At 43.1% G+C, this 12,151-nt stretch overlaps 1 protein-coding gene across 3 annotated transcripts in view; it reads left to right on the top strand.

Moving 5' to 3' along the window:
• LOC143764990 (calcium-binding protein 2-like) overlaps window positions 1-12,151 on the top strand; it is a 145,364-nt gene that overhangs the window by 66,656 nt on the left and 66,557 nt on the right. Inside the window, exons 1-2 of one of the 3 annotated variants that reach the window (XM_077251168.1) lie at window positions 4,396-4,588; window positions 5,287-5,445. The exons of 1 other annotated variant lie outside the window; for it this stretch is intronic. In XM_077251168.1, coding sequence (XP_077107283.1) covers window positions 5,329-5,445 — 117 coding nt within the window. In that variant the 5' untranslated portion in view covers window positions 4,396-4,588; window positions 5,287-5,328. Of the gene's footprint in view, window positions 1-4,395; window positions 4,589-5,286; window positions 5,446-12,151 lie in introns of those variants that run through there. One more of the 3 variants, XM_077251167.1, reaches the window with a different exon arrangement.

Here is a 12,151-nt window from a genome sequence, read left to right as displayed (position 1 = left end):
CAACATGACGTATGTGGGTGGTGCGAGACATGATGTCCCAGATGTGTTCAATCGGATTCAGGTCTGGGGAACAGGCGGGCCAGTCCATAGCTTCAATGCCTTCATCTTGCAGGAACTGCTGACACACTCCAGCCACATGAGGTCTGGCATTGTCCTGCATTAGGAGGAACCCAGGGCCAACCGCACCAGCATATGGTCTCACAAGGGGTCTGAGGATCTCATCTCGGTACCTAATGGCAGTCAGGCTACCTCTGGGAGCACATGGAGGGCTGTGTGGCCCTCCAAAGAAATGCCACCCCACACCATTACTGGCCCACTGCCAAACCAGTCATGCTGAAGGATGTTGCAGGCAAGAGAGTTGCTCTCCACTGTGTCTTCAGACTCTGTCACGTCTGTCACATGTGCTCAGTGTGAGCCTGCTTTCATCTGTGAAGAGCACAGGGCGCCAGAGGCGAATCTGCCAATCCTGGTGTTCTGTGGCAAATGCCAAGCGTCCTGCACGGTGTTGGGCTGTGCACACAACCCCCCTCTGTGGACGTCGGGCACAAAGACATCCTCATGGAGTTGGTTTCTAACCGTTTGTGCAGACACATGCACATTTGTTGCCTGCTGGAGGTCATTTTGCAGGATTCTGGCAGTGCTCCTCCTGTTCCTCCTTGCACAAAGGCTGATGTAGCTTTCCTGCTGCTGGGTTGTTGCCTTCCTACAGCCCCCTCCATGTCTCCTGGTGTACTGGCCTGTCTCCTAGTAGCGCCTCCAGCCTCTGGACACTACGCTGACAGACACAGCAAACCTTCTTGCCACAGCTCACATTGATGTGCCATACAGGATGAGCTGCACTACCTGAGCCACTTGTGTGGCTTGTAGAGTCCGTCTCATGCTACCACGAGTGTGAAAGCACAACCAACATTCAAAAGTGACCAAAACATCAGCCAGAAAGCACTGGTACTGAGATGTGGTCTGTGGTCCCCACCTGCAGAATCACTCCTTTATTGAGTGTGTCTTGATGATTGCCAATAATTTCCATCTGCTGTCTATTTCATTTGCACAACTGCACGTGAAATTGATTGTCAAACAGTGTTGCTTCCTAAGTGGGCAGCTTGATTTCACGGAAGTTTGATTTACTTGGAGTTATATTCTGTTGTTTAAGTGTTCCCTTTATTTTTTTGAGCAGTGTATATTAAAAGGTGACCTTTAATATTGGGGTCATGTGGCTAAATTCAGCATAATACATGTTTTATAACAATATATATGTAACATAATTGTATTTACTATGGAAACTTGTAAAACATTTCTATTCATAATACAGGGAGTCCTTAAAGTCTGGACACATAGGAATTCTCAGTTACTATAATTTTTAATTAATTTAATTTACCGTATATACTCGAGTATAAGCCGAGATTTTCAGCCCATTTTTTTAGGCTAAAAGTGCCCCTCTCAGCTTATACTCCAGTCATTGTCTCAGGGGGGGTCTGTGGGGGAGGGGGAGCGGCAGGAGTGGCGGCTGTCACATCATACTCACCTGCTCCCAGAGCGGTCTCTGCACTTCCCTGCTTCTCAGATGGTCTCCGGTGCCCACAGCTCTTCCTGTGTTCAGCGGTCACGTGGTACCGTTCATTAAAGTAATGAATAAGGAGGGCGACTCCACTCCCATAGGCATGGAGAGCATATTCATTACTTTAATGAGCTGTACCATGTGACCACTGAACACAGGAAAAAGCTGCCGGCGCCAGAGACCATCGGAGAAGCAGTGACCATGCCAAGAGGGGGTGAGTGTGACAGGGGAGGGTGAGCCATGCGATATTCATCTGTCTCCGTTCCACTGCCGGGCTCTGTCTTCTGTGTCCTCTGGCTGTGACGTTCAGATCAGAGGGCGCGATGACGTGTTTAGTGTGCGCCCCCTGCCTGAACAGTCACTGCAGAGACCAGGAAGACACAACGGCGCATGGCAGTGGAACGGGGACAGGTGAATATCGCAAATGCCGGTGTCCTGAGCCAGCGGCGACTCCTGCACCTGGCCCCCATAGCGCGCCGGTGTCCCCGCCTGCTCAGGACACCAGCACCAGACCCCCAGCGACGAGAGGTGAGTATGTCTTTTTTTTTTTTTTTAATCGCAGCAGCAGCATATGGGGCATATTATTCTATGGAGCATCTTATGGGGCCATGAACCTTTGTGCAGCATTATATGGGGCATAATATTCTATGGGGCATCTTATGGGGCCATCATTAACCTGTTATGCAGCATTATATGGGGCATATTTTAATATGATGCATCTTATGGGGCCCATCATGAACTGTATGGAGCATTATATGGGGCTCCTGATTCAATATGGATATTCAAAAACACTTAACCTACTGATGTCTCAATTAATATTACTTTTATTGGTATCTATTTTTATTTTTGACATTTACCGGTAGCTGCTGCATTTTCCACCCTAGGCTTATACGCGAGTCAATAAGTTTTCCCATTTTTTGTTGCAAATTTGGGGTCTCGGCTTATACTCGGTTCGGCTTATACTCGAGTATATACGGTAATTAACTATAATAGAATTTTGCAAAGAGCATCAACTTTTGCATCACAAATTATGGAAATAATATTGAAAAATGTATTTAATATTCCAATTGAATACAAATTTGTTAATAAATTTCATTTCTTGAAAATTACTATTTTTGCTTATGTGTCCAGACTTTAGGGACACCCTGTTTAGTGGTCACCAGAACAATTTAGGTGGCCCAATTACAAATGCATGCTCAAAAGTCTTCCACTCCTTGCAACTTTTCTCGAGGTTTTTGAATGCCATCCTAGGCATGCCAACACTGAAACTAGATCACCATTATAATAAAAATGATTAAAAACATAAAACAATCAACAGCAGCAGAATCACATTACAATTTCTTAAAGAAAAGTACTGCCAGCATCACACTATGCACAAATGTTTTTCTGTGGTAACATTTGGAACATGGGGTGTGCATTCCTTGAAGAGCTAGAAAGCCGCATCTTCAAATTATGCTGATGATAGGTTTGTAGCATATGGTCATTCCTTGGAGTTGCTGTTGGATGCTAGATATATAATCATCCCTCCACTAATAGAGTTAGCAGAGTACTAAGTTTTTTCGATCACTTCAAGGTTACATTTTTGCTTCTTTCTTCTACACCATTAGCATCCTTAATCCTGCTAGTGAAGACATGGCTGATTTTGCTGCAGCCTCCACGTCTCAAGGCTAGGAAAACACCACCGGCACCGCTCCATCACATGTGCTGATGAGGTGTCCTACAGTCTAAAAGGTTGGTTTGTCCCTCAAAACTCTTCCCAGTTTCCTGACTTAGCTACCTTTGCAGATTTTATGATGGCATCAAACCATCATACACAAGACCCTACATCCATAACATAATGAATCTTTTGACTATCCAGAAGGTTGTTTCTCAATCCAGCCTCCTTACTAACTCTCACCGAGAGTCAGTGGAATTGGGCAAAGCATTATGTAGTCCCTGACGAGACTGATGCCTTTTCGATTTTAAAGATGAACACAATCAATGCCTTCTTTGAAGCAACTCAACCCTACTCCACATCGATCGATTTCTAATACTTTCTCCCCCCTTTTCTGTCTCACTGCACAGATGCAACATTTGCTGTTTGGCTGGTGTTTTAGTCAATGCCAGCTGTAGCTTTTACATAAGCCTTCAAATTTGTGGTTTGTTACCCCAAAACACTGCTAACACTCCTGCTATAGTAACCCATATCTTACTTATTGACAAGCATTTCGACTCCATACCAGGTCCATCCTACAAACTAAGCCAAATGTAAGAACATGGACGGGCACTAATAATGTTATGTTGCATTTGTGAGAGCCAGCTGAGTTCAAAGTGCAACAGGGTGCAGGGTGATATATTTCAAGTGTTGAAGTTTATTCCGCCATAATGTAACAATGTTTCAACCTGTTATAGGTCTTTATCAAGGATACACAGAAACATGCGGAGCAGGCTTACATAGTGTGGCTGGCACACATGCACCAATCACCACTAAAACCAAACCCACTCATTTAAAATAAAATATATACAAAAAACATCAATGCAGGGCATATAGCCCCTCACAGCAATACACATCAACATTATACATGGAAAATAATCCCCATATCCAGTGTTTTATCCAGTGTTTACAAAGGAGTATTAAGTAAATCCGCCAATCCATAATCAGCAACCGGTAGTCATCGTTACCCAGATCCAATCCCCTGTAGGTGGATCATGAATATTTGTCAGGCAGCATGGGGGAGCCAATAGTAGTTTGCCATCAAAAGGGAACCAAAACTTCCACCAGGCATGTATCCAATCAGCCAATAGTGTACAGGCATCACGTTGTCAGGGAAACACTAACCCTCTCATCGCTAAATCCCGTCTCCTCAGGCCCACGCGTCCACCCAGCACACACCCACAGTCACTCAGCGCCACACGAGTGCCGTCCCATGACTAAGTCACGTGACTCCACTCCCGATGGCACAGCCAGAACACATCGTAGGGTGTTACCAGAGCTGCGATCATGTGATCACAGAAGAGGCATGACCACCGAGGTGTCCGGACCAACCCATCCAGGTCCTAGTGCAGGCAAAATATATATGTATTGTGTTATAACCGATGGCAACCCACTCACTATATAAAAGGGATTTGTACACAAAACATGGAACGAGAAAAGTTAAGGGGAGGAGCCAGAATATAGACATAGGAACAATCATCAAATTTGCATTTGTAACATTTTACTGCAGAAAATTCACTATATGTAAACAGACCCTAAGTCAGTAGGGTCTGTCCCGATTTATTAAAATTAATTTGCAACTAATTAATCATATCTGTCATGTCCTGAAGCAATTACGTGGTGTGAACCCTCGAGGTCAGATTTTCACATTTTGGAAATACCCAGTACCAATAATTAATGTAAAACCATACATTGTGTTTATAGCTTTAGAGTTGTATAGAATAGATTAAAGGGAATCTGACAGCTGATACATGCTGCCCGATCCGTGGGCAGTATGTATGAGGCACCTGCTGTATGATATCAGCCAGGTATGTTTAACTCTGAAACGCTGCGGCATTAATAGCTGCGCTGTAAATTATTTGGACAAGAGGGTCACCAATGGCTTCTCCCCGCCCACTGCCCTGGATTAACAGTCGAGACTTGTCAGCCATGGGCAGCGGGCGGGGAGGATTGGGCAGCATGTGTCAGCTGGCAGGTTCTCTTTAAGGTGCTTCAAGTAGGTGATTTAGTGAATGTCATTTGCTTTCTCTCCCATCAGGATGGGAAACATTCCCACTTGCAGCTTCCTTCTCCCTGTGAGATGGGTTCAGGGATTGTCGACAGCTGGCAACGGCCCCTGCAGAGCTTTGCGGCACTGCAGAGCCTCGCTGGAACAGCCTGCATCTTTCTGCGGCACAGCATCGCCATCACCCAGATCGTATGTATGAATAAGGGGTAGAGTTGTGTTTCTTTTGCAAATCGGGATAGAAATTCCCATCCTTCCGACATAGGGTTTAATGATACAATGATGTCTTCCTAGGGGGCCTCAGTGAATGTGTATTTATGCAGCTAGTATTGGACTCAAGCTGTAATAATATGTATGCAGTGACCACCACTGTAACTGCGTAATGAGAGAAGTGTCTACAGAAGATGGAAAAATAAAGGGCACTCCATAAAGCACAATCGTTGGATAAGGTTTAGGTAGCAGTCAGGCATAAACAGGTGTGAAGGGGTGTTTGACTGTTATATACAGTTGTGCTCAAAGGTTTACATACCCTGGCAGAATTTCTTAGCACAACTGTAGATGACCTATCCTATTAACTATCAGATTGTGGGGAGCCGACACAAGGAACCCCCACCGATCACCTACTCTGCCTGTATGGTAGGTGCGCTACTCAACACTTTACAAAATAAAGGCCTAAATTGTCTTCATGGACTAAAACATTGGTAAATCTTTAAATTTAGCAAATAAGGAATCAGTATCTTCACATTTGTCTCCATAAGACGTGTGCAAAGTCATGAAGAAATATAATACAAAGAAGGGGTTCTGGTACATGGGGTTCCCCAATGAGTACCGGTGACCAAATCTGAATATGTTCCAAATCTACCCACCCTGTTTTCTATAACACATACCCAATTCCATACAGTTTTCCCCGATTTAACCATTATTTTATGAACCAACTTCCTAAGTGCGACAGTATCAAATGATTTAGTAAAATCAGGATTTATAACATACATTGACTTTCCATGGTTCAGGCTAGAAGATATTTATTCATAGAAGCATATCAGATTAGTTCGACAGGACCGATCAATTGTTTGTCTTCAGTCAGGATTTGGCCCAAAAGATGATATCCGGAATGCCAGGCCAAATTGCAGAAGTCTTGAAAAATCAGGGACAGCACTGTTAACCCCTTCATGACCTTGGGATTATCCGTTTTTCTGTGTTCGTTTTTCGCTCCCCTCCTTCCCAAAGCCATAACTTTTTTATTTTTCCGTCAATATGGCCATGTTTTTTTTGCGAAACAAGTTGTACTTTTGAACGACATCATTGGTTTTAGCATGTCGTGTACTAGAAAACGGGAAAAAAATTCCAAGTGCGGTGAAATTGCAAAAAAAGTGCAGTCCCACACTTGTTTTTTGTTTGGCTTTTTTGCAAGGATCACTAAATGCTAAAAGTGACCTGCCATTATGATTCTCCAGGTCATTGCGAGTTCATAGACACCTAACATGACTAGGTTATTTTTTTATCTAAGTGGTGAAAAAAAATTCCAAACTTTGCTAAAAAAAAATAAAAAAACAAATTGCGCCATTTTCCGATACCCATAGCGTCTCCATTTTTCATGATCTGGGGTCGGGTGAGGGCTTATTTATTGCGTGCTGAACTGGCATTTTTAATGATACCATTTCGGTGCAGATACGTTCTTTTGATCGCTCGTTATTGCATTTTAATGCAGTGTCGCAGCGACCAAAAAAAGTAATTCTGGCGTTTCGAATTTTTTTCTCGCTACGCTGTTTAGCGATCAGCTTAATGCTTTTTATTATTGATAGATCGGGCGATTCTGAATGCGGCGATACCAAATATGTGTAGGTTTGATTTTTTTTTTTATTGATTTATTTTGAATGGGGAGAAAGGGGGGTGATTTAACCCCTTTACCCCCAAGGGTGGTTTGCACGTTATGGACCGGGCCAATTTTTACAATTCTGACCACTATCCCTTTATGAGGTTATAACTCTGGAACGCTTCAACGGATCCCAGTGATTCCGACACTGTTTTCTCGTGACATATTGTACTTCATGTTAGTGGTACAATTTCTTTGATATTACCTGCGTTTATTTGTGAAAAAAACGGAAATTTGGCGAAAATTTTGAAAATTTCGCAATTTTCCAACTTTTAATTTTTATGCAATTAAATCACAGAGATATGTCGCACAAAATACTTAATAAGTAACATTTCCCACATGTCTACTTTACATCAGCACAATTTAGGAACCAAAAATTTTTTTTGTCAGGGAGTTATAAGGGTTAAAAGTTGACCAGCAATTTCTCATTTTTACAACACCATTTTTTTTTAGGGACCACATCTCATTTGAAGTCATTTTGAGGGGTCTATATGATAGAAAATACCCAAGTGTGACACCATTCTAAAAACTGCACTCCTCAAAGTGCTCAAAACCACATTCAAGAAGTTTATTAACCCTTCAGGTGTTTCACAGGAATTTTTGGAATGTTTAAATAAAAATGAACATTTAACTTTTTTTCACAAAAAATTTACTTCAGCTCCAATTTGTTTTATTTTACCAAGGGTAACTGGAGAAAATGGACCCCAAACGTTGTTGAACAATTTGTCCTGAGTACGCCGATACCCAATATGTGGGGGTAAACCACTGTTTGGGCGCATGGCAGAGCTCGGAAGGGAAGGAGCGCCGTTTGACTTTTCAATGCAAAATTGACAGGAATTGAGATGGGACGCCATGTTGCGTTTGGAGAGCCACTGATGTGCCTAAACATTGAAACCCCCCACAAATGACACCATTTTGGAAAGTAGACCCCCTAAGGAACTTATCTAGAGGTGTGGTGAGCACTTTGACCCACCAAGTGCTTCACAGAAGTTTATAATGCAGAACCGTAAAAATAAAAAATCATTTTTTTTCACAAAAATTATCTTTTCGCCCCCAATTTTTTATTTTCCCAAGGGTAAGAGAAGAAATTGGACCCCAAAAGTTGTTGTACAATTTGTCCTGAGTACGCCGATACCCAAAATGTGGGGGTAAACCACTGTTTGGGCGCATGGGAGAGCTCGGAAGGGAAGGAGCGCCGTTTGACTTTTCAATGCAAAATTGACAGGAATTGAGATGGGACGCCATGTTGCGTTTGGAGAGCCACTGATGTGCCTAAACATTGAAACCCCCCACAAGTGACACCATTTTGGAAAGTAGACCCCCTAAGGAACTTATCTAGATGTGTGGTGAGCACTTTGACCCACCAAGGGCTTCACAGAAGTTTATAATGCAGAGCCGTAAAAATAAAACAAAAATTTTTTCCCACAAAAATTATTTTTTAGCCCCCAGTTTTGTATTTTTCCGAGGGTAACAGGATAAATTGGTCCCACAAAGTTGTTGTCCAATTTGTCCTGAGTGCGCTGATACCCCATATGTGGTGGGGAACCACCGTTTGGGCGCATGGGAGGGCTCGGAAGTGAAGGAGCGCCATTTGGAATGCAGACTTAGATGGAATGGTCTGCAGGCGTCACATTGCGTTTGCAGAGCCCCTAATGTACCTAAACAGTAGAAACCCCCCTCAAGTGACACCATTTTGGAAAGTAGACCCCCTAAGGAACTCATCTAGATGTGTTGTGAGAGCTTTGAACCCCCAAGTGTTTCACTACAGTTTATAACGCAGAGCCGTGCAAATAAAAAAAAAAAATTTCCACAAAAATTATTTTTTAGCCCCCAGTTTTGTATTTTTCCAAGGGTAACAGGAGAAATTGGACCCGAAATTTTGTTATCCAATTTTTCCTGAGTATGCTGATACCTGATATGTGGGGGGGAACCACCGTTTGAGCGCATGGCAGAGCTCGGAAGGGAAGGAGCATCATTTGGAATGCAGACTTAGATGGATTGGTCTGCAGGCGTCACATTGCGTTTGCAGAGCCCCTAATGTACCTAAACAGTAGAAACCCCCCACAAGTGACCCCATATTGGAAACTAGACCCCCCAAGGAACTTATCTAGATGTGTTGTGAGAACTTTGAACCCCCAAGTATTTCACTACAGTTTATAACGCAGAGCCATGAAAATAAAAAATCCTTTTTTTTCTCACAAAAATTATTTTTTAGCCCCCAGTTTTGTATTTTTCCAAAGGTAACAGGAGAACTTGGACCCCAAAAGTTGTTGTCCAATTTGTCCTGAGTACGCTGATACCCCATATGTTGGGGTAAACCCCTGTGTGTGCACACGGGAGAGCTCGGAAGGGAAGGAGCACTGTACTTTTTCAACGCAGAATTGGCTGGAATTGAGATCGGACGCCATGTCGCGTTTGGAGAGCCCCTGATGTGCCTAAACAGTGGAAACCCCCCAATTATAACTGAAACCTTAATGCAAACACACCCCTAACCCTAATCCCAACGGTAACCCTAACCACACCTCTAACCCAGACACACCCCTAACCCTAATCCCAACCCTATTCCCAACCGTAAATGTAATCCAAACCCTAACCCTAACTTAAGCCCCAACCCTAACTTTAGCAACAACCCTAACTGTATTCTTAACCCTAGCCCTAACCCTAACCCTAGCCCTAACCCTAACCCTAGCCCTAATGGGAAAATGGAAATAAATACGTTTTTTTAATTTTTTAATTTTTCCCTAACGAAGGGGGTGATGAAGGGGGGGTTTAATTTACTTTTATAGTGGGTTTTTTAGTGGATTTTTATGATTGGCAGCCGTCACACACTGAAAGACGCTTTTTATTGCAAAAAATATTTTTTGCGTTACCACATTTTGAGAGCTATAATTTTTCCATATTTTGGTCCACAGAGTCATGTGAGGTCTTGTTTTTTGCGGGACGAGTTGATGTTTTTATTGGTATCATTTTCGGGCACGTGACAGTTTTTGATCGCTTTTTATTCTGATTTTTGTGAGGCAGAATGACCAAAAACCAGCTATTCATGAATTTCTTTTGGGGGAGGCGTGTATACCGTTCCGCATATTTTATACGATAAAAACTATTATAATTATTTTGGCATCGCTTTATTCTGAGGACTATAACTTTTTTATTTTTTTGTTGATGATGCTGTATGGTGGCTCTTTTTTTGCTGGACAAAATGACGCTTTCAGCGGTACCATGGTTATTTATATCCATCTTTTTGATTGCATTTTATTCCACTTTTTATTCGGCGGTATGATAATAAAGCGTTGTTTTTTGCCTCGTTTTTTTTTTTTCCCTTACGGTGTTTACTGAAGGGGTTAACTTGTGGGACAGTTTTATAGGTTGGGTCGTTACGGACGCGGCGATACTAAATATGTGTACTTTTATTATTTGTTTTCTTTTATTTAGATAAAGAAATGTATTTATGGGAATAATATTTGTTTTTTTTCTTTATTTAGGAATTTATTTTTTTTAAAAATTTTTTACACATGTGGACATTTTTTTTTTTACTTTTTTACTTTGTCCCAGGGGGGGACATCACAGATCGGTGATCTGACAGTTTGCACAGCACTCTCTCAGATCACCGATCTCACAGCACTGCAGGCTTACCAAGTGACTGCTCTGAGCAGGCACTCGGTAAGCCACCTCCCTCCCTGCAGGACCCGGATGCCGTGGCCATCTTGGATCCGGGACCTGCAGCGAGGAAGGAGGTAGGAGACCCTCGGAGCAACGCGATCACATCGCGTTGCTGCGGGGGTCTCAGGGAAGCCCGCAGGGAGCCCCCTCCCTGCGCGATGCTTCCCTATACCGCCGGGGGTTAATGGGCCGGGGGCGGTCCGTGACCGCTCCTGGCACACAGCGCCGGATGTCAGCTGCGATAAGCAGCTGACACCCAGCCGCGATCGGCCGCGCTCCCCCCGTGAGCACGGCCGATCGCGCTGGACGTACTATTCCGTCCTTGGGAAGTAGGGCCCACCCCACATGGACGGAATAGTACATCCAATAACAGAAAGGGGTTAAACTTTTATATTTTTTTTATTTTTTTCACATTTTTTAACTTTTTTTTTACTTTTGCCATGCTTCAGTAGCCTCCATGGGAGGCTAGAAGCTGTCACAATGCGATCGGATCTGCTACATAGCAGCGATCATTAGATTGCTGCTATGCAGCAGAAATGCAGGTGTGCTATGAGCACCGACCACAGGGTGGCGCTCACAGCTACCGGAGATCAGTAACCATAGAGGTCTCAAGGACCTCTATGGTTACAATGCAGAAGCATCGTTGACCCCAGACCATGTGACGGGGGTCAGCGATGCGCTCATTTCCGGCCGCCCGGCCGGAAGCGCCGGTTAAATGCCGCTGCGTTTGACAGCGGCATTTAACTAGTTAATAGCGGCGGGTGAATCGCGATTTCACCCGCCGCTATTGCGGGCACATGTCAGCTGTTCAAAACAGCTGACATGTCCCAGCTTTGATGCGGGCTCACTGCCGGAGCCCTGCATCAAAGCGCGGTATCTGGCCTCGGACGTACTATCCCGTCCGAGGTCAGAAAGGGGTTAATATTGAGTCTTTGTATAAGCTTGATGTATATGTCAATAGAAGTGTAAAAACATATGAAATTCTTACAAATGTACTTCAGTAACTATAGAAACATTTGACTTCTCCTTCTTGACCAGGCCAAATGTTCTATTTCTGACCAGTATAACGTTATGAGGTATGAACGCTGGAATGCTTCAATGTGTCCCAGTGATTCTGAGAAAGTTTTTTCTTGGCACATTGTACTTTATAGTAGTGGTAAATTTAGGTCAATATTTTTTTGCATTTATTTGAGAAAATATTACAAATTTGGCAACAATTTTGAAAATTGTGCAATTTTCAAACTTTTCATTTTTATGCCCTTAAGCATAAGAGTTATATTGCACAAAATAGTTAATAAAAAACATTTTCCGAATGTCTATTTTACATCATTATCATTTCTTTAACATATTTTTTTTAGTTAGAAA

Source organism: Ranitomeya variabilis, chromosome 4 (genome assembly GCF_051348905.1).
Source record: "Ranitomeya variabilis isolate aRanVar5 chromosome 4, aRanVar5.hap1, whole genome shotgun sequence".
Taxonomy (NCBI): Eukaryota; Metazoa; Chordata; class Amphibia; order Anura; family Dendrobatidae; genus Ranitomeya; species Ranitomeya variabilis.
The sequence above is the reverse complement of the archived record's forward strand: the minus strand, read 5'-3'. Positions and strand labels throughout refer to the sequence as shown.